We start from the raw sequence: 23,055 nt of genomic DNA, 5'->3' as shown, positions 1-23,055 counted from the left end.
AAAGTTAAGTAAAACAGGAAAACACTGGGTGTTGGTGAGAGTGTTAGGGTGATCAGGTTCAAAGATAAAAGGGGAGAGACATGCATAATAAAGATAGCCACATCATCTGTTTTTTGTTACCTGCTTATCATTTTTGAGTCATCGGGTTAAGATTTCTGTAGTCATTTTAATCTTTATTTAAGCCCCTCCAAACGTAGACACTGTTGTTATCTCCATTTTATAGAAGAGGACACTGAGTCATAGAGAAGTGAAGCAATTTACTGAAGGACAGGGTAGGTAAATAGTACAGGAAGGGTTTAAAGGGCCTCACACAAAAGCAGTATTGTTAACCATCATCTTCTCTATGTGCTGTGTGATGGCTGAGCAGCTTGCCTATTCTTGGCAAACATATCATTGTAGGCTCTGAGATGCTGTGTCTCTCATTATATTCCTATTTCTGCAGCCAAATTCTTGATATAGTGGTTCCTAAACGTAGTTTCTTCATTAGTAGCAGCAGGAGATTATCATGAATGTAATGTGTGCAAACAATTTCAGCATCTTGTTTGTGACATGCTAAACTCATTGCCACATTTTGACAGATGGCCATTGTGGTGGCTACATCTCTAGAGCAGTGGTAATAACTGAATAACAACTATAATTGTATTAAAAGCCAGTTCAGTAGAGCTCCCAGCATATAATTGTGTGTACTTATCTGTTCTACCTACTTATTGATTTTTTTGGTATGCCACCAAATATTTTTCTGAGTTTGTAATTAATATTGTACACTTTAGAAATGGAAAGAAAGACCATAACTTTTTTTTTTTTTTTTGGTACCAGGGATTGAACTCGGGTCTTTGTGCTTGCAAGGCTGGCCACCGAACCGCTGAGCTAAATCCCTGGCCCTAAGACCATAACTTTTAAAGAAAGATTTTGTAAGTTGGATAAAATGACTAGGTTCCCAATTTTTGTTTTTATTACTAATTGACAATAAAATGCTGGTGTATGAAATCCTGTGTTGCAGTTTATTTTGAAGAGAAATTTAGTTTGTGGCGCTTTCAATCATCCATGGTAATTACCAAATATGTTTACAAATACTACTTTTTTGAAAACAAAATGAGGCAGTATAAATATTACTGTTATTTTTTGATGCAGAGTAAACTGACCTTTAAAATGCTCTTCAGAGGAATATAAAAGATTGGTATCCTTAAGGCAGGCTTTAATGGCCATTTGTTTTCCTGAGTAGTATATACTGCCTTTATAATGTCTATACATTTGATATGCGATAAAACATTTTATTATTTCAGAGACAAATTATATCTTAAAATATTTTAGTGATCATAAATTTCGAGTCTGAATGCCTGAGATTTTGTGCTACTGTGACTATAGGAGATAACCATAGTTTCTGTTCATCTCATGTTATAAGTCCTACATTGTTGGAGAGGTACTAGTTGTCAGATAACAAAGTTGTGCAAGCAATACTATATGAAATATTGGTGTCTCAGTTACTTTTCTCTCATCACTGAGACAAAATACCCAAAGTTAAAGGGGAAAGAGTTTATTTAGCTCCCAGCATGTGGAGGTTTCAGTCCATAATCAACCAGCTGGCTGCAAGGCAGAGTGGCACACGGCAAAGGAGTGTCACAGAGGAATAACAGCTCATGTCTTTCTTCCCCTTTTATCATATCCAGACTGCAGGGATCAGGTAGGTGCCAGACCAATCAGTGGGCTGAGTTAGTAATCACACATCCTTAATCCCAGTGTTACACACTCTAGATTCAGCCACCTCTGAAAAAAGCCCCACCTGTGACTGCAGGAGGCTTTGGGAAGACATCTAGATACAAACCATTACAACTGGGTACTTAGCACTATTTTTATTTTCACTGTGAATAAAATGATTTCTACATGAACACTGTTACATATATTAAAAAAGAAAAAAAAAGCCCAAGTGCAAGGTAGCATTATAAAGTCGGAGCACCAAACTATACACCCCGTCTTATAGGGAAGGAATCAGAACAAGCCGTGGGAGAGAACTATTTTGAATATGGGCTTAAATAATAATTCTAGCAAAGAATTAATTGAGATGCTAGAGCAGTAAATAGCTTAGGTGTCAAGCAGAAAGTATAATAGGAGTCAAATAAACTACCCTGTGCGTATGTCAACTCACATACTTTTGGAACATATCAGATACAGTCATACGTAGACATAGACCACCAAGCTCAGGCAAGAGCAGAGTTCTACTTCCAGCTACCATGAACTAGTTTATTTCAAAACAAAGCCTATACTGAGAAAAATGAAAGTGCATTATCAAAATATGTTAAGATATTTGAGCACTACCAAGGGGTAAAGTTCTAAAAGTAAGGGAAACCCATTGAAGTGAGCCCTGATTTTGGTGCCCTTTTTACTTTGGGTTCTGTAAGTGGTGCCAGCCATTAGGCTAAGAAACCAGGCAGCGCTAGCTAAAATGATAAGCTGCTGAGAAGAATTTTTGCAAGTTTTATGGTGCTAAAGAGTCACAAACTAGAATTCAGGGAGGAGATGGAGGGACCTTGGTAAAACACTAAAGTTTTAATTGGGACCCCTGCAGGGCTGTATCCTAGGAGGTAGAGAAACTAGAAAGAGATTATATCTTACAAAAATGGAAAGAACCTCTGATAAACCTAATCCTAAGTTTTAGGTGATATGCTTTTACTTTTCCTGTCTGCCATTGCCAGAAATCAGACATCATGCGAGTGTCTATGATGTTTTTGTACAAATACCTGGCATTTATTAAAAATTATATTGTGTAGGGCTGTGGATGTATCTCAGAGGCACAGTGCTTGGAGGTCCTCAGTTTGATCCTTGGTACTGGAAAAAAAAGAGCACATTAAAAAACTATACCATGTATGTTAGAGCCAGGACCAAGAAAAATAAATAATATGAAACTATAAATTATAGAAAATTGCATAGGGATCCAAAAAGTGGAATGATCAGATGTGTGCTATAAAATAATTATAAATCAGTAATATAAAAAATTGATCAGGATGGTGGAAGTAGAACACTTTCCCCCCCAGCACAAGAAAAAAAATTGATGAAAAGATTTTTGTTTTTGTACCAGGGTTCAAACTGAGGACTTTGCACTTTACAAGGCAGGCACAGTGCCACTGAGTGAAATCCCCATCCCTAAAAAGATGTATGATTTTACCATGGAATTAGAGTCTGGAATTCGTTTGAATTCTAGAAATGAACACTATAACTCAAATGAAGTACTTAAAAGAAGAATTTAATAGTTATTAGACACACTGACAAGTGTTAATGGGTAATAGTTCAGTTAATGGAGGAATAAGACATAGAACACCCAGGAAACAGTGTAAGTAGTATAATAATATATAGGGCTCGCTTTCATCTGATGAAGTCCCAGAAGAGGAGGGAAAGAATGAAGGTGCAGCAGTACTTGAATAGATTAAGGGGGAACATTTCCCAAAACGAATGACGGACATCAACCATAGATGAAGGGAAGGGCTGGGGATTTAGCTCAGTGGTTCTGCCGCCTGCCTTGCAAGCCCAAGGTCCTGAGTTCAATCCCTGGTACCAAAAAACAAAACAAACAAACAAACAAACAAACAAAAACAGAGTATGAAGCATAAATGAAAGGAGCACTGTCAGGATAACCTACCTACCAGGATAAACATGACTTAGGGCACATAGCAGTCAAACCACTGAAAAGAGGAGGTAAGTAGAAAAATGTCAAAAGAAAAAAGACATGTTGCCTTCAAAGAAGCAAAACGGTACTTTATCTAATGAAGGACAGGAACGAACTGAATGACATCTTTAAAGTGGTAAAAGAAACAAATCAAACTAAAATTTTGTGCTTATTGCACATATTCTTGAAAAATGAAAGAGAATTAAAATTTTTTTTTGTACACACAAGCCATGACACATGCTCCATTGTCCCTTTAGGTTTCATTTACATAAAAATTCAGGTTCTAGAATTTCAAGATGGTAACTTAGGGTATAAATGGACAGTGGAAGGCCCTTCTGAGTCCTGACCTAACCTTGCTGTCACATCCCCAGGCAGCTGTGTAGGTGACTGGTGTGGCTGTGGCCACCAGAATGCAAAGCCGATGTCAGCCCTTTAGGGAAGGGAGTAGATAAATATTAGGGGAAAGTAACTGACAGTTTAGGAATGAAGGCAGAATTAGTAACAAGATGAACATAAGAATCAGTCCCTCTAGAAAAATGATGCATGCTTTTGAAGCTGGAGTAAAAACTGATTTGAAGTTTTTTTGAGAAAGAGGAGTACATTGGCATATTAAACAAATTCTGGAGCAGATAAGAAGGCTTTGAACACCAGGTCTTTAATAGTCAAAGGCACAAAATGAATATATGCTTATTAGGATTGTATCTTTGGTTAAAATTATTGAAAATTGAAAACTTAGAAATTGGCAGCTCTATATTTTACAAACAGATGAAGAGAAAATTCTTTCCTATTTGTTTAAAATTATTTAATATAAGAGGTTGTAGAAATCTCAACATTTCTTATTCCTTATAATTTATTCTGGTTTTATAGATTTTAATGGTTAATTTTGTTCTAGTTATTTCTGCATTTCTTGTCATCTTAGTAGACAGACTAAGAGATGGTGAATTCTATATTCTATTTCATAGTTTAGGTCTTAGAAGTGTGGATGAAATCTCAAAACTAAACTCATACATAATCTTATTTGATGCAAGGTCTGTAGTTTCCTCCCCAGTTTCCTTTTTCTTTTAGGAAAAAAGGCACTGTGTTTGTGGAGTGGAAGTGGCAGTTGTTGGAAAATGTGACTGTGGCTGATGAGAAAAGGGACAAGCTAAAGGCAACAACCAAAAACTATCACACACACACATGTGCACACACACACGTGTGCGTGCACACACACAGCTGACACATATTTCCCTTACTAAGAAATCTTGATGACCCATGTTATGAAAGGCTACTCTTTCTTCATAACCTGGTAATAGACTTCCTCACCCTCAGAGGCCACATTAATATTTACTGATGACACAAGTGTAGGTTTTACTTTATTAAAAGTCATATGGATGTTGAAATTGCTGACAGAGGAGCTGGCTTAGTTTGATTGGCTGTGGTTAGGATAATTATGTCTTTCTGTGCTTTTAAAGGACACAGTTATGTAGCAAAGATTTGTATATTTGTATTGCTGAAAGAGTTACTATAGAGTAGTGTGACAAGGTGGTGGGAAGCATTTCATTGTGACTAGTGTGTCTCACACAAATTTCATCATATAATTAAATAAGAATCATTACAATATTCAGGTTTATTAAAAATTCATTATTCTACTAGAGGATCTTTAAAGAGCAATAAGAACTTGAAGAAATAATAGGAAAGCTTTGGTTACAGTGACAGTGTGTTAATTGAGTCGAAAGAAGGTAAAGGATGTATTAATAGAATGGATCCAAATTTGGCAAAAGAGATTTGTGATAAATCAAGGGGGTAAATCAGTTAATAAAGAAAGAGGCCAATTATCAGTGAAGGAAGGGGGTGTATTTAATGATTCTAAATGAAAGGTTAAACTGCTTGGGTGAATTTCAGTTTAACAAAAAGGAGGAAAAGCAATATGGATAATTAGGCAGTAATAAAATCATTGAAAAAAATCAGAAAACTGCCTTAGGTGTTAGGGGAATATTGGCTAATGAACTTAACTTCCTATAATTATCTTGGAATATTCACTTTTGTTTTAGAATTAGGATAAGTGGTGTTTTGGCTTATTTTTAGGAAAATATGATTATCTGGCACAATTTATCATATTACTGATCTTTAAATTGTAATAAATAATGAGTTAGTAAAATTTTTCTTGTGAGAAATATATAGTACTATAAAATCAGCTACAATTTTTTAGAGTTGTTCAGTTCTTTGGGTTTATTTTACTCAACTATTTCTAAATAATCTCCTTTAGAGGCAGTCAGCTGAATTAAACCAATAAAAGATTCAATGTAGGAAATTATGATTTTTTAGTTATCTCAGTTTATCCTTATTCAAAATATATAGGTAAAAATCCAAAATATTTTCTAAAGAAAGATTTTTCTTCTCTCTGGTCATTTAAATAATTTATATTTGTAGTTATTAAAATATTATAATTATGTTAATAGATTCTTACCCATTTTGACAATTTGTATTTATATCCCTGTGGACCTTGCATTACGGAAAGATTTTGGTAATTGTTTCTAGAATCAATATGAAATCTAATTTTATATAACCTCTATACTAATGATCAGATAGACAGAATAGTAACCAAGATAATTGAGTTCAAAGATGATTCCTAATTTAAAGATGGCATGAATAAGAGTTTGGGTTCTGTCCTTATGCTATGCTGAGGAAAAGGTCATCTGATATATACAGAAATATTCTTATAATTATGGCCTTTTTTTGTCACTGATATTCTTATAATTAGCTTGTCTTGTCTTTCATTAGATATTATATCAAATGTAGTTCTGCATTGTATATTAATGCTGAAAGCCCATGAGAAAATCTCTTTTTCACAGTGTTAACAGTGTTGCTGCAAGTTGACTCAAATAGTCAATAACTCACGGAGCAGTCATGATCATGATTTTGCAGTCAAAAAAGATTTGGGGCAAATACCAAGAGGTCTGAGTTCTAGGCTCATTGTAGAAACAAAGGACTACAGGTAACTAATTGACTGTTACTTGTCAATTAACATTTGTGGATCACTTGTCTCTCTCTCTCTCTTAATAAAATGAATGGATTGTTATCTGATACCTTCTAAAATATCCTTTAATTTGAAAGTTCTTATCTTTCTGATTATTTTATTCTCCCCATGCATAAGTCAAATTTATTTTATGATGTGAGGCATATCATAACGCTACAATTTTGTATTTAAAGAGAATATTTTTTTTGTACCAGGGATCGAACTCAGGTCCTTGTGCTTACGAGGCAGGCAGTGGAACCACTGAGCTAAATCCCCAGCTATATTTAAAATATTGACAATTTATTCTTTTGGCAAGTATTTCCTAAGTACCACCTTTGTGCTCAGAACTGACACCTGATGATACAACAGTAAAGAACACAGAGAGGCAAAGTATCTCTCTTCATGGAACTTTGTATTCTGCTATATAGATGTATGTTGTAGAAGACAAAACTGAAAATAGATATTTTTGAAGCTTGTCAGAAGTGAGGCATGTGGGCATTTTGGTAGAGAAGTGTGATATTCAGTAGGTCAGTAGTTGTGTCAAGCATGGCTTAGTAGTTAGTAATGATTCCCAGCAGTAAGTAGAAAAACCTCTTTTCAATACCACATTCAGTGACCTTATCTTGCTAACATGAAATCAGCCATGGTATGGATATCAATAAGAGGAAAATGGGCGGTCAATACACATCAAGGGTTTTTTTTCCCCCTTTCATTTTAGTGCTGGGGCTTGAGTCCAGGGCTTTGCCCATGTTAGGCAAGTATACGCCCTGGACCCCTATGAGTTAGCTTATCAATTCTTAGCATACTGTGGCTGACGTTGTCAGGTGGCCCAACAGAAATGGTGGAGACAGTTTCTTTTATCCAGGTGTATCATGATCCACAGAGCCATGAGGCAGACACACGATACACAGTGAGCTACTTGAGAAGTTATTGCTGTGATACTGAAATAAATGAGTTAATGAAGGTCGAAAGGCCGGAAGAAAAATAAGTGTGAATTGAAACTAGATTTAAAGTCGGGTAGTATATACTCGACCAGAGAAGAAGCAGGAGAGTTTTAGAGAACGGCATATATGAAGTCTTTGAGGGAAGGGCGAGCAACTGTATGGTAGAAGTGGTAAATAGTTTTGTTGGCCTTGAACACAGCATCTGAACTCAGCTTTACAATGTCTTACTCACATATTAGCTAGTAACAGAGAAATCTAAACACTGCTAGATTTTTGCAGGTAGTACAGAATTGAAGACTAACTTTTTTTTGTAGCATTTGTAGCCTTTTCTCTTCGTAATGCTTTGAGATTTAAGCAAAATTTGAAATTTTTATACAAAATGATAGGCTTTATATCTTGTTAAAGGCCTGTTAAATGTTGCTCATGTTACATATTTGCTAGAATGTTATACTGAATCTAGTATACTGGAATACGCAGTTTCATTATCTTAAAATGAAGTAGGCTGCTGCAGAAACCAGTGATGTGATTCAGCCAGCATAGAAGGAACAGTGATTCTCAGTAGCTCCAGTCTGGATTATTCTTTCCTAAGAAGAGAGGGCATTGTGACACATAGCAAGATAAGCACAAAAGTGACAGAGACAAGCAGAGGAAACTGAAAAAACTCTTCAAGGCTATGCCAAGGCTCAACTGTAAAGGATATCTGGCTCTGGCCTTTTGGCTGGTGTAGTGGAACCCAATATGGAGCCCATGAATACATGCAGTCCAGTTTTGTCAAGAGAGACCACAAATCTCAAGAAAATGTGGAAATCAAAACTGAAAACTTTGACTGAGGATGTAACACAGTGGTAGACTCTCCCTTGCATAGGGTCCTGGGTTCAATTGCCAGTGCTACAAATAAAATAGAACCAAACCAAGCCAAACCAAATATCCTGAAAATGCTCTTTGGTTAACACACTCACCTGTGCATATATTACTCTATTAGCTAGACTTGCACACGCTTTTTATCTGTGTGATACATGATTCAAGAAGTGGAAGCTGATTTTTTTTTTTACTCTCAATAATGTCATTTTGGAATACCAATAACAGGTTTATTTGTTAAAGAACATATAGGGTATATATCTAAAATTAAATGCTATTCAATCAAATACTCTTTATTTCTTATCAGTGCTGTAATTTAAAGCAATAGCTCTACAAAGAAAGTAAGTATCATGTTTTTGGCAGTTATTAGCTTATTAATGTACCTTGTAAAATTAAATACTTTATACAATTTAAAATGATGTTTTGGTGAGAATGCTGGGAAAAAGGAACCCTCCTCCACTGCTGGTGGGAATATAAATTCGTACAGCTACTATGGAAATAAGTATGGCAGTTCCTTGAAAAACTGAAAGTAGAGGTACCATTTGATGCAGCTACATCCCTCCTTGCCGTATACCCGAAGGATTTAGAAGCAGCATCCTGTAGGGATGCCTGCATGCCCATGTTTATTGAGGCAAAATTCATAGTAGCAATGACAGTGCCCATGAACAGAGGAACAGATAAAGAAAATGTGGGCTATACACGATGGAGTGAGAAGTAACTGAGGATAAGTAGCTGAGACAGAACGAGAGTGAGGGGGAGATGTGGTATAAGGGCTGCCAATGGGTGATGGAGGAGATCAAAATAGAAGCTGTGAAACCCAATATTTTGTAAAATTAATAGGCACTAATAATAACAGTTCATTATGCTACTCAGAAAAAAATAGGAATCTCAGATAAATATAGTGATGTTTATTTTTTGATTTTACATGGAAAATTTGCATAAAATAATTTTTAAAATTTCAAGATTTTTTTTTTACATAGGAAAAATCAATTTACAGTAGTTTAGGGTGTTAAAAAATAGCCAAGGATTTTGATTAGTTATGACTGTGGGTGACCCTGAAACTTATTGACATCCAAATAATGGTAGGATGATACTTTCACTGGACAAAGTAGAACTTTAAATCTTGGCACAGTTTGAAATAAGGTATATTTTCATATGATGTAGACTTGTGCTTCTAACTTTCCTTGAATATTAAACTAGTGAGCACCATAAGGTCATTATCACTCTCAAATGCCAGATAATAACACAAAAGTTGAGAAATAAATTATTTATATTAATATTTTTTCACAGCTATTTTTTAAGAAGTATGTAGTTAATAGATAATTATTTTCTTTAAAATTAGTGTGAAATTGGTTTGAAATAAATACAGAGTATACTTATGCCCAGACAGAGTAAAGGAAAATAAATTATAGGTTGATGTACCTTAAATTATTTAGTTATATAAAAAGTGACATTGTGTTTCCAAGGACATAGTTTTAAGGTGTTTGGAGGTTATGTTTTTTATGTTAAGTTTTTAGTACCTCAAAAACCAGTAAAACTTTATTTGCTTCCACTCTTTTGCCCCAGCAAACTGGAGAAAGCAAAAATGATTTTTGTTTATAGAGATAAATGGCCTCTTTACCCAGAGTTCAAAACCTCAACAGTGGGGACAATATAAGTGCCCTCCCCACATCCCTGGTTCTGACCTTTGTCATCTTAGACAAAGCCTTCAGTCCATTGGCCATGAATTGAACATTGTCTTCTTAGTCACTTGTCGCTGAGACACAAAACCCAACACAACTACTGGCAGGTTTATTTTGGTTCATATTTCAGTAGTTTTGATCCTTAGGTGACCAGCTGGCCTCAAGGAGGACAGCGCATCACAGGTTTGGAAGAGAACACCTGCTCATCATGGCAGACAGCTACGTAGGTAACTTGAGTGAGCCCCTGAATCAGTCCGGAACTTTTTGTCTCAAACTGAAATCCTAAAATGTTCCTGGGTGAGCTCTTCATAACTGTCTACCCTACTGTGAGTATTGCATAAAGCTGCCTCTGATGAAATCTTCTTGAATCCTGTTCTTCTTGTCCAGTATTTATTTCCTACCTCAGGGATGGCCAATAGAAATATACTGTGAGTCATCTAATGAGATTTTGAATTTTCTAGTGTCACATATTAAAAAGTAAAAAAGAAATAAAATTAATTTTAATAACATTTTATTTACCCCAAGATACCAAAAACACTATTTTCATAAGCAATTCATATTAAAATTTAATAAAATATTAATACATTTTTGACTTGAATATGTGGTATGGGCTTTATACTGCAAATTTTGATTTGAACAGGTCTTATTTCAGGTGTTCAGTAGCCATATATGGTTTTGGCTTCTACATTTTACCTGGCTACTGAAGTCAATGCATCCTCACAGCTCTGCTATGAATTAAGCTTACAGGCTTCACTTGATCTTAGCCAAAAGGTTCAGAAGCGATCAAGCTTACAGACTTTAGAGTACTCTTTAAAGTCTGGAAAGAATAATCAGTACATTCTCTTCAATTTCTTAAGTTATTTACTTTTTATCCCACTGAAATCAGACTTCTGTCTGTAATATTCTACAGAAATTACTTGGAAATATTTCTAAACTTTCTCATTGCTAAATCCAGGGGCCACAATATAAATGATATTTGATCTTTCAAAAGACATGAACATTGTGAACTGGATACTTTTTTGTTCCTTGTTATATTTCACACTCTTCTTCCATGCCTCTTTCAGCTCTATTTTGCTAGTTCTTTCTTATCGCTATTTTTTTTCTTTGCTTACTGCTTTTGATTAATTTGGGAAGCAGAACACCTGTATTTGTTAGCTATGTGCTAGATTGATCTGTACAGTGATATTCTATAGACCCTCAAACTCACCCTAGAATTCTATCTCATAAAGAAGTTGTTTTCTTTTTCTAGTTATTATTATGAGTCTCAGCATCATCATATTTAGCCAGAAGTCAAAGTTAGAGACTATAACTTCTTGGATTTTCTTACTATCTGCATCCAAGTACACAGTCCTTTTGGTTTTACTTACAAAGTATCTATTGAATATTTTTCTACTTTTGCAGTTCTATAGTTCAGATATCACACTGACCTATCTTTTATTGATTGTTTCCTCTAATGAATGTTTCCAAATTTCTATCAGCATTATTTCCAGCATAATTTGGTTACTGTCACTTTCTTGCTTAAAACTTCTGTGATTCTATTTTCTCTTTATATTGCATATTAATTCCGAGACCACTGTTTTAACTCCAGGTACTCTCTTTTATATTTCTCTGTCTTCAAAAGACATAAAAAAATTCAGATGTGAAATACTAGGCTTTCTGATGGCTGCTGGAGGAAACTGGCTATCAGCTCTCAAATGGTCTATAGAGAACTCCTGTGTCAGTATTAAATGCTATACTTATGAGTTACCCATAATGAGGTTAGTGAGCAAAGTTCTTTTGTTTCTCTGTAAATGAACCCCTGTATAGATGTTCCAGTTTCTGAGAAGCAAAATTTAGTAACATCCTAGTGACAACAAATGATATATACTTTATTTACAGATATGCATTCTATCCTTGGAAGCTAATGTAGAGAACTGACTTGATAAAAGTCTGCAGCTCTGCTGACTTTTGTAGGAAAACAGTAGATTCTCTCAGGTAACACTAATGTGTGTAGAAAATAATTCTGACAGTTAGTAGATCTAGTTAGGGTGAAAAGGAATGACTTTGTTACCTGTTTCTTAATATTTTTATATAGTTGCCTCCTGCTGTCTTCATTCTAGCATATTTCAGTTGGATGAGAAGTTAGCTCTTTATAGTGTTATGTATTTTTTCTCCCAGCCAAATCCTGTTATTATGAACCTCTTATGCCTTAGCTGGCAACAGGCTTCCCTTAGGCAGCATAGTCATCAGTGCTATATGGAAGAGGATAAATATTAATTGGAGTATGTTACTTCTCGGAGACCTTTAAGAAGTACTAAATATGCTGAGGAAATGATTTTTGCTTCTACTTCCTGAGCGTTCGTTTCAAATCTAATTGCTTAATTTGAAAGGAAACTAGCGGTCGTAAATAGCAGTGAATAAATTGTCAACAGAAATATTTTTGCATATCGTAAGAATGTTTTGCCCTTTTATCAAAAAGAAAACAAGATAATAACTGATCATCAGGTTTAAAATGATAATTAACCTTACTATCTCTGTAATTCCGAGGAAGTGTGGACACGAAGTCAAGATCTGACACATTATTTTCAGTGTAAACATCAGCCATCTTTGAACATTTATTATGTAAATTCATTTGTACTGTTTTTAAGTATGAGTAGTGTGACTCATTAGAGTATGTGAAAACAGTCAAAACTGCAACTTCAGGGAAATAGTCCTTTTACAATGAATATCATCTTTTAAAAACTGTGTATTTTCCCGAGCTGTATCTATACAGTTGGAAACTTTAGAATGGGGATTTGGATGACTTGCTATGTGTCAGGAATTGTTTCAGACACTTTGCACATCTGTTACTGTGTCTAATCATCCCACTAACCTTTGAAGGTAAGAATTGTTACCCCCTCACAAAACTGAGGCATGTAGGTATTTGTGTAAGGTGCTCTAGATCAGCTCCAGCTGCCACAGTGAGGCTTCAGACTGAGACAGTCTCACCTCTGAGGCCCCTGGACCTCTTTGGTCCTTTGCATCAGTGATTTAGTTTGCCCAACAGTCAGTCTGGTTTTATACTAATGAATTCTAGAAGCTTCTCCTATGAGTTCACAGCTAGCTATTAACTAGTTTCATTTCTAAGTCAAACCTCTTGTAAAGTTTGGATATTTTGGATGTATCAGTAAAATACGTGCTCATATAAACACATAGATGTAGTAAATATAACTGTATCACAAAGCTATTTTATACCTAACAACAATCACTTCTTGCTTACTGAGCCGTGTTTCTGCTAAGTCAAGCAAACAAATTTTTTTAATTTAAAAAGACATTTTGCAAAGATCAGAGGGAATTTTCTTTCTGATTCTCTCCTCAACTCGTCACCCTAAAAAAAAATCTACTAAATCTGGTGGATTTTAATGGCCTTTTGAATTTGCTGGACTCAAAAACCATCTTTTCCCTCCTGACATTTAAATGAAACCAAGCATACACATTTTGGGAGGAATCACTAGTGAAAGGCTATTTCTTTGGCTAAAGGAGGGGGCTAAGCACTGTCCATGCAAAGCTCGAGGAGACCCTGGGGATGCAGTTGGGAGTGCAGTGTCTCACTTACAGCCAAGAATACCTCAGGTAGGGGATCCACAAATATTGGAATCTTGTCTGACAGCAAAACCATCAAAAATGGGTTATAAACAAATAGATCTCCTGAGCATTTAAAATGTACTTCCAAATGGGGGTCAGAGAATCAGGGATAGCAGGAGTGATGGATCTTGCTGATAGTTCTAACCACACGTGGTTTGGATGCTAACAGTTAAAGAGTTGGCTGTATACTTGTATATTCAAATGAAGACACACTTGATTGTGCAGGTGTGATCTGCATAGAGTGACTGAGATAGGGGAAAATGTCAGAGGAAAAATTAATAACAACAGCTAATATTCATGAAATACAGTAAGCCAGTTATTATAAGCACTTTATGTAATAGCTGATTTAATTATCATAAATTAATATAAGCTGGGGATTTAGCTCAGTAGTTCCACAGCCTGCCTCTCAAGCATAAGGTCTTAAGTTCGATCCCTGGTACCAAAGAAAACAAAAAAACAACAAAAAAAATCATAAATGAATATAATTTGACACATGCCTCACATAGCAATCCTCTGACTTGTTTACTTTTATATTTATGCCCATTTTATTGCTGTTTAGAGATGTAAAGCAGTTTGCTCAGTTTGTACAGTCTACAAAGTGATGGAGACAAGACTCAAAGTGGCACATCTTGCCTCCAGATCTACTTTCTATTCTATTAATAAACATCCCCAGCCCTGTTTAATTTTAGTTCTTGAAATTTGCACTAAAACTCTTAAACATGATGTGTTTACCTATATTTGGAGAAGAAAGAATGCTTTTCTAATAAGGATTGAGGTTATAGTTAAATTTTTTTAAACTTGATTTGTATCCCCACATCTTTGAATATTTATTCTGTTTGGTTTGTTTATTGCATTACAAATATGTCGAGTTGGATTTGAGTTATATATTTTCTTTTTTACTATTCAAAACATTTAAAAATTTTTCATTAGTACATGTTTGCATATACTAGAGAATTTGTAGAGAATTTGTACATATCTGTAACACATCTCAATTCTTTTTTTCCCCTTCCCTCCATTTTATTTTGCGAGTATCAGATTCATTTATTTATCTTTTGAGCCTTATAAAGTGAATTACCATATATACAAAATAACAACCAGCATAATAGGCCAAAAATATGTAAAGCACTTAGGACCATTGTACTAAATCAGGGCGTACTTTCAGATACATTGTCCATGCTGGATTATAATAACTTTTCTCTCTCTTTTTACTCTTACCTGCTTTTACTTTGTACTTCATTTATATATTGAGTTTTTCACATACGATAAATCATGTTTGTGTGTCTTATTTATTTTACTTAACATCATGGTTTCAGTTTCTGGTTACCTTTTCTGCTTGTAACCCTCTAATGCTAGGGCAACAGTTCAACCACATTGCTATATTTCAAAATAAAACATATTGCCTGGTTTCTGCTTGTACTTTGGGGTCTCTAGTGTTGTTATAAAAATATCTTAGAGCTGTCCAATGAAGCATTTTATTTCACGGAAATCTAACAAGTTTTTATTAGAATTTTCTGAATTAAAGGATTGTCTGATTTCAAAGTTACCTTGATCTCAAAATAGAGCACCAGGAACAATTTCTTTTTTTTGCTCTATATTCTTTCTTAGAAATGGTACTGTGCACATGTAATTCTCCTACCAAAGGACCCCTCTGCACTGGGTTCTTTGTAAGGGAGATCCATATCATTTTCTGCAGATAAAAAGATGTATTTGAAAGGAAAATCTCCATTTTTACCAGAGGATATTAATGGTGATAAATAACAGCACCAGAAACATTTGCCTTTTAATTTTGTTGCTGTGAATAGAGGAAAACGGCTATGATAAAAGACTCCTAAAACTTTTGCTTAGTCACTTTGGCTTATATTTCATTGGTCAGAGTAAATGACACTCTACTCTTAAAGGTAAGAAGGGAAGCGGAGCACAAAAGCATAACAGAGAAAGAAATGTTTCGTAGGTCTGGTTGGTTGATTAATTTATCTATTCATAAAACTAAAATTTATTGAGCACTTATTGTTTACTTTTATTGTTGTATTACCAGTGCCCGCAATAGGCACAGAATAGACAAGATTCCAGTGTTCTGCATTGTTTTGGTAATCACCTGGTAAGTACTAATCAACAAGCTTAACAAATCTTATGCCTCTGGTCCACTGATTCTGTTTGTGGGCTACTACACTAAGGATGTGATTGAGTATGAAAAAATTAAGTATGTTACAGATTTCATTTTTCTTTATAATATTAAGAAATGAATAACAAATATCCAGCAGAGAAATAAAGTGAACTGAATTTACTTATATAATATTATAACTCATCAGTTTGCATTGGAAAAGTTACCATCATTTTTTATTTTTTTCAGCAATGTTTTAGCATCTTGTAGTAACATACATAGTTCATTCTGAGCCAGAAGCCTGGTAAAATGAAGATTTTAGATTACTAGGATTATGCAGAAGAATTAGCTGTTCCCAAATATAAACTTATGTACAGGGAGATTAGGAAGAATTAAAGAAATTGGAAAATTTAAATTCTAAAAAACTATTAAGTCCTTCAAGTAGGTGTATCCTGAAGACAACTGGAGCTATAGGGATGAATCAAGATGAAGGTGAATATAGACAACCAAAGGAATGTGGTGGTGGGATGGATGAAGGAGGAAAAGGATCTTGAAGAAAGTGATCGAAATATTAGAGGAATAGGAGACTCAGGAAAATCAGCTGTTTTGAAAAATTGTGGAAGAAAGAATATTTTCAAGCAAAATAGATCAGAAAAGCAAAAAATTAGATTAGAGGAATGATTTTATTTGTAATTTGTGATAGTTTTCCCAATAAGTTAGGGAACTTCAGTGTCAGATTGTTGTTCATTTGTCAAAATGGAAAGTACATCATGGATATTATTATTATTATTATTTTGTTTTTTAAAAGGGGAGTTTGGCTTACAGTTTGAACATAGAGGTTTCAGACCACAATCAGCCGACTCCAAGGCAGAGCAGAAACAACATGGCACACACAAGGCAGCAAAGGTAGCAAGAGAGTTAACAGAGTCTCTGGGCCCCTTTTATCTTCTTCAGACTACTTAGGGCAGGCAGCACTCCCTTAATCCCAGTGCCCTTGAGCCTAGCTTGCATCATGAATCAATTCCAGCTTCACACATTGTAGATCAAGCCTATGATCCATAAAGCTTTGGGAGGACATCTAGACCCAAACCATAACATTCTGCCCCTGACCCCCCCCAAAGACATGATCATGTACATTCCTTTACACAAAAGGCATTTAGTCCATCTCTAAGATTTGCCAAAGTCCCAACAGTTTTCAGCATTGCTGAAAAGCCCAAGTCCAAAGTCTCCTCTGATATTTAAGGCAAACTTTTAACTGCAGGCCCTTGTACAAATGAAAAGAAAGTGAAACACTTCCAACATCCAGTGGAACAAGATAAATATTTCCATTAGAAAAGGTACAAACAGGAGGATACAAAGGAAAGTTTCCAAAGTAAGTACAAAGTCCAGTAGGGGAAACATTAAATCTCACAGTTCCATTTCCGCCTTTCCCAGAAAACCGTGGCAAGTTGTGAACTCCAAAGGATTTGGGTGGCTCTGCCCCTATGGCACTTCTGGTGGTTGTAGCTCCCAAGGCTTTTCTCTTGGGCTGGCTGTGCTCTCTCCTTGCAGCTTTCCTCAGACTATCCATGCTCCTGGCTTCTCCAAACTTCTGGGATCTCCAATGCACCTTTGGCTTCACACTCACAGCTTCATACACTGCCCTCTCAGAAGCACCCTGCCTGGGCTCCCAGGCCTTTTTCTGAAATCTCTGTGGAAGCCTTCCTGACCCCCCAACTTTTGCATTCTGCATGTGCCTAAAACCAGTGCCACATGGATGATGCCAAGGTCTGCTGCCAGCTGGAGCAGTAGCAGTCTTCCCTCTCTCTTGGCTGTTGGGGTAGAGTGCCTGGATTGCTGAGCACTCTGAACACAATCCTGAGGAACAAATTCTCTAGGCTGCTGCCATTTTGGAACAGCTTCCCTAGGCTGCCGCCATTCTGTAACATATTGTGGCTGTCACCATTTTGTAACATGGTTCTCTAGGTCTTTTTCCTCAAAGCACATTTCTTCACCTTTATTACTCTGAGGCTGCAAAGTGTGGATCCTGCAGCTTCCTGTGATGCTCTCAAACCATCTTTTCTATTTTCCTGATCCTCAGTGATGAAGATCTGCTTTGCTCTGTCTTTGCAGTCCACAGCTTTAATGGAGATTCCTTTCTGGCCCAATTAAAAAATGTTTTAAATCATTCTTTTTGGTTCTTTGTTCTTGATTGTCCATATAGATCTTGCTAAAAGCCCCCACTAGTAGCCATGCCACTGTCTCAATATTCAACTGCCTTGAAATTTCTTCTGCAAGATTAATTATTCTACCACCCTTAACTTCAGTCTCAGGCAAAGTCTCTGGACATGAACAAAATGCAGACAAACTTTCTGTCAAGCCATAAGACACATCATCTGGACTCCAACAGCTAGTACAGTCCTTGGATCCTCCCTAAGGCTTCCCCTTTCTGCATGGCCAGGTAACGTCACAGCAATGACCATACTTCTCTGGTACTAAATTTCTGTGCCAGTTTCTTTTCTCTCGTGCTGAGGCAAAATACCAGACACCCAAGGTTAAAGAGGGAAGGGTTTATTTGGCTTACAGTTTGTAGAGGTTTCAATACATAATCAGGCAATTCCAAGGCAGAGCAGAAAAAACATGGCACACACAAGGCAGCAAAGGTAACGAGAGGTCTACCATGGATATTATGGATGGAGTAATAACACTCCGAAAAATTGATCAAAGTTTTTGACTATTTAAAACCACTTTTAGTCAGAGGCTCAGTTGATAGAGTAAATGGAAATAATTTACACATTTAATAGAAGTTGACTCATACGAAAAATGTGTACATATAAAGATTGCACATATAAAAAGATTTATACTAACAAAATAGTCAAAAAATCAATTTTATTTACTTACTTATTGAAAAAATAATTTATGTCTTGAAGATTGAAGCAGGTTAAATGTCCTAAAAGCTGCAAAGTAGAAAAAAAGAAAAACAAAGAAGCAATTTAAAGTTTTAAATCTTTTAGACAAAAATAGGTTGTGTGTTTGTGTTTAGAATCTCAATGATTTATATGCTATATCTTGAAGCAAGTAAAGAACCTAGTGAACATTTCTCATATGTCACAGAGTATTTTATATGTTTGCTTTAAGGGACAAATTAGTGATGTTGGGAGACTTTACAATAACTTCATGGGAAGAACTGGGACATTTATAACGAGAGAAGTATAGTTTTGCCAGGTACAAAAGAAGTATGTTACAGCCCGGTAAAATGTAAGTATCTTGTGTACCTGGAAGGGCTGCTGTTGCAGTTGTGTCTGTATAGATCTCCTTTATTCTCAGAACCTTCTCTACATTGGTAGAGATAGTATTTTCAGTCAGACTGAATGGTTGGACTATATTTAAATTTCTGTTCGTGCATTCTGTATTCTTAATCCATTAGAATAAGATGTTTGTAATTAGGTAAAGACCGCAGAGATCATCTACATTTCAGCTTGCTTTTGGAGATGAAGAATTTGAGGCACAGGAAAATTAAATGTTCTGGTTTTACTAGAACCTGCCTACCTGACTGTTAATTTTGTATATTTTCAGTAATCTCCACTGTACCTAACCACCATATTGGTGCCAAAGTACAAATGGAACCATGCGAGAACTGTCTCATTCATAACGATTAACTTACTATTGAAGTGGGTTTAGAACTCAGCAAGCAAGTTCTTGGGGCAAGTACTATTTGGTAGGCAAGGGAAGAGAGCATGAATGAAAAATTTAGTAATTTGAGGTCTAGTCTTCCTGTTAGGAGGGTTCAGGATTTAAAATCAGAAGGCCTAAGATTCAGTTTTGACAGTGCCACTCATTAGTTGTGTGACTATTGGTCAAAAGTCCTAAATTCTTCACGTTTCAGTTTCTTCATGTGTAAAATGAGAATAATGAATGTTGTCTGACTTCTTAATTGTGAGAACCAAGAATACTGTATTATGAGAAAAAGTCATGTTCTAGTTTACTGTGTGCTTGTCAATATTGCAAACTCTGGTGATAACAAAACAATTAACAATTTTATAATACATCCAAAAGTCAAAACTTCAGTAGTAATATTTAGCAGGGAATATGTTTGATATCACTGCCAAAGTCTTAGAATATATATATATATATTTAAATTTGGAAAAGACCTTAGTCTTCAGGACAGACCTTTGTTTTATTTTTAAACATATTATAACTGGTTGGAGAGCCAATCCTTAGGCTAATGCCTTGTGATTTATTCACTGAGACTGTTGTTCTTTCTTTTTTTTGAGACAAGGTCTCACTATGTAGTTGAGACTGACCTGGAACTTGCTATGTAGCCCAGGCTGGTCTCGAACTCACAGTGATCCTCCTGCCTCAGCCTCCTGAGCGCTGGGATTACAGGCATGTGACACCATGCCGGGAAGACTGTTGTTCTAATAACAGCAGTTTTACAAGCTGTTAACTAATCTAGGTGGAAAGAGGAAAGGAATGTCAGCATTTGTGGTGACAAAGGATGGAGATAATTTTCTTAGAGGTTTGGGTAATTGTTTCTTCCTGTGTATTACTTTGCTTTAAGCCACTCCTCTCATGCCGTTCCATCTTTCTTACCCTCCAAGACACCATACCATCATTACTGCTCTTTTAGTCAACAAGAAATTGAATGACTTTGGTTCAGGCAAGGACCTCACTTTTTGTTATCCTAAGGGGTTAGTTAGTTTTACTGAGATTTTGGCTTTTAAAATTCATGAAATTCTACCAATGTATGTGCATTATTCTAGCTCCACTCTTTAAATAAATGATGACCATCTCATGGTGAGATTTCTGGTCATAAACTAATTGCCATGTGTAAACCTGCTATATATTTTTACATTTATGATATTGGTATTTTCTAGATCCTGAGAAGTACATTTTCCCCCACATTCTAACATATCTGAAATTAGAAGTAGAATGCATCTTTAAATTGATGGTCCCTTAAAATCCTTGTGGAGTAGCTGGTGGTTAGTGTGTGTTCTAGGGATTTGAACGTAGGGTTCTTGTGTGCTAAGCAAATGCTCTACCACTAGTATATATTCCTGGCCCCTCAGGTGGTGGTTTTGATGTAGTTTGTTACTGTCTATGTGTGAATATAATTATGTGGTCAACTTGACCTTGGAAAGAAAAGTTGTATGTACACAAATGTATGGGAGCAGAACTATGGAATATATAATAAAAGACAAAAATAGAAATCTAAGGAATGAAAAAGCATTATGTAATAGTTTATTTGGCAGCTATTTTCTTTTAGAGTGGTAGATAAATGACATAAACATCTCACTATATGATAGTAGTTTCGGTTCTTTGAAGCATGCTATACATTTTTAGCTTAATTTGCATTGAATGATTTAATACCTTGTGGAAATTTAAAGAACATGTGTTCATGAAAAGGTGGATATAATTTCAAAAGTCTTTTTTAATTATAGATTCAGTTAGGGATACTTATAAAGGAAGGTTAACTAATGAATTTTATTCAAATATAAAATTAACTAGAATAAAAGACTTTATTTAGCTCCTTGTTAATGAGGGAACCAGTAAAATATTGCAAATTATTCAAAGGAGAATTGTACAAGCACACTTATATAGGCAGTAAGGGATGCTGCAATGAATGTGTAACAGGATGCAGAACTGGTCTGTTTTCACAGGGCAATTATCAGTTCTATTACACTGCATGAAATTTATTAGCATTTCTGCTAGAAAAGCATAATTTTTTTTCTCATTGAGTTTATTGGTACTTTTTAAGTACACAGTAGTTACATTCATCATTGGGATCTTTTACCTTTACATGACAGGTATTGATTTTCATTTTTTTCCCCATTCCCTTGCGCTCCTTTCACCCCCTCCTCCAGAAAAGCATCATTTGTATAGCATCTTACAGCTACACAATTGTAAAGTAGTTGAAAGACAATGAAAGGCTTAATCCCTTATTCAATCAGATATTTTGGAGAATTGTACTTATTAGACATAGCATCGGTTAATTTTTTCTTAATATTCAGCGTTTCACATATTTCCTTGGCAAGGTTAGGGTTTAGGTTTCCCAGCAGACTTGCATCAGACTTTAATTACACAAGAAGGATTGTGTTCAAACTTTACTTGAAAGTTCATTGCCTTATCTTGCCTTATGACTTTGTCCTTCAGCTTTCATCATTCTACCTACCTGTCTTACAGTGTCAGTGGTTTTGAATCTCATGTATATCTTTTGGGCCAGAAATAGGATGAAAACCAGACTATGTTTATGGTAGAGGAAAAACACTTTAAAAATCAGGAATCTATAAAAACATCCTGGTCAGATACCTTGTAAGAATTCTTAAAAATGTAACTACAAATCGAAAAGAATTTTTAACATTTTACAGCAATATTCTTTTGAAATTGCATAAGTAATAGAAATTCTTTTTTTTAGCTTTGAGTTTATTGGTACATTTTAGGGATACAGTACAGTTACATTCATTGTTGGAATCTTGTACCTCTACATGACAGGTCTTGGTTCTCATTTTTTCCCCTTGTCCCTGCCCTCCCTTCACCCCCTCCTCCCCTTCCCATCTACAAACACTTTATTTCCATCTTTTCATTATCACATTTTTTTTTCTTTTCCCTTATTACCCTTCCCCTACCCATCCCACCTTCCCTACACCTTTGGCCCCTTTCTTCCCATTTCACAATGTCAGTAATCCTATTCGGATCTTCTGTATTATTGCAGTTTATTCACACCAGAGAAACTATTCGGTATTTACACATGTGTGACTTATTTATTTCACTTAGGAGTATATCTTCAATATGTATCCATGTTTCTATGAATGAATCTATTTTCTTGTTTTTTATGGCTGAGTAATATTCCATTTTATAGAAAAACCACATCTTCTTTATCCAGTTTCCAATGGATGGGCAAATGGGCTGTTTCCAAGTTGTAGCTATTACAAACTGTGCTGCTATAAACATGGGTGCGCATACTTCTCTATGATATGATTCTTTTAGTTCTCTTGGAAAGATACCCAGCAGAGGGATGGCTGGGTCAAATGGAACCTCCAGTCCAAGCTCTTTGAGGTATCTCCATATTGATTTCCATAGTGGTTGCACCAGTCTGCACTCCCACCAACAATGGAGAAGGGTTGCTTTCTCCCCACAACCCCATCAACATTTGTTACTGTGTGATTTCTTGATAGCAGCCATTTTTTGTGGGGTGAGGTGGAATCTCAGTGTTGTTTTCATCTGCATCTCTC

General features: G+C 35.6%; 1 protein-coding gene across 6 annotated transcripts in view; it reads left to right on the top strand.

Moving 5' to 3' along the window:
* Positions 1–23,055, top strand: part of Immp2l (inner mitochondrial membrane peptidase subunit 2) — a 980,466-nt gene that overhangs the window by 65,642 nt on the left and 891,769 nt on the right. Inside the window, exon 4 of one of the 6 annotated variants that reach the window (XM_033756941.1) lies at positions 6,493–6,558. The exons of 4 other annotated variants lie outside the window; for them this stretch is intronic. In XM_033756941.1, the coding sequence (XP_033612832.1) occupies positions 6,493–6,517 (25 nt within the window). In that variant the 3' untranslated portion in view covers positions 6,518–6,558. Of the gene's footprint in view, positions 1–816; positions 854–6,492; positions 6,559–23,055 lie in introns of those variants that run through there. One more of the 6 variants, XM_033756947.1, reaches the window with a different exon arrangement.

The sequence above is a fragment of the Fukomys damarensis genome, unplaced genomic scaffold, assembly GCF_012274545.1.
Source record: "Fukomys damarensis isolate Sample0158 unplaced genomic scaffold, DMR_v1.0_HiC HiC_scaffold_4, whole genome shotgun sequence".
NCBI lineage: Eukaryota > Metazoa > Chordata > Mammalia > Rodentia > Bathyergidae > Fukomys > Fukomys damarensis.
This window is presented reverse-complemented; position numbering and strand designations above follow the sequence as displayed.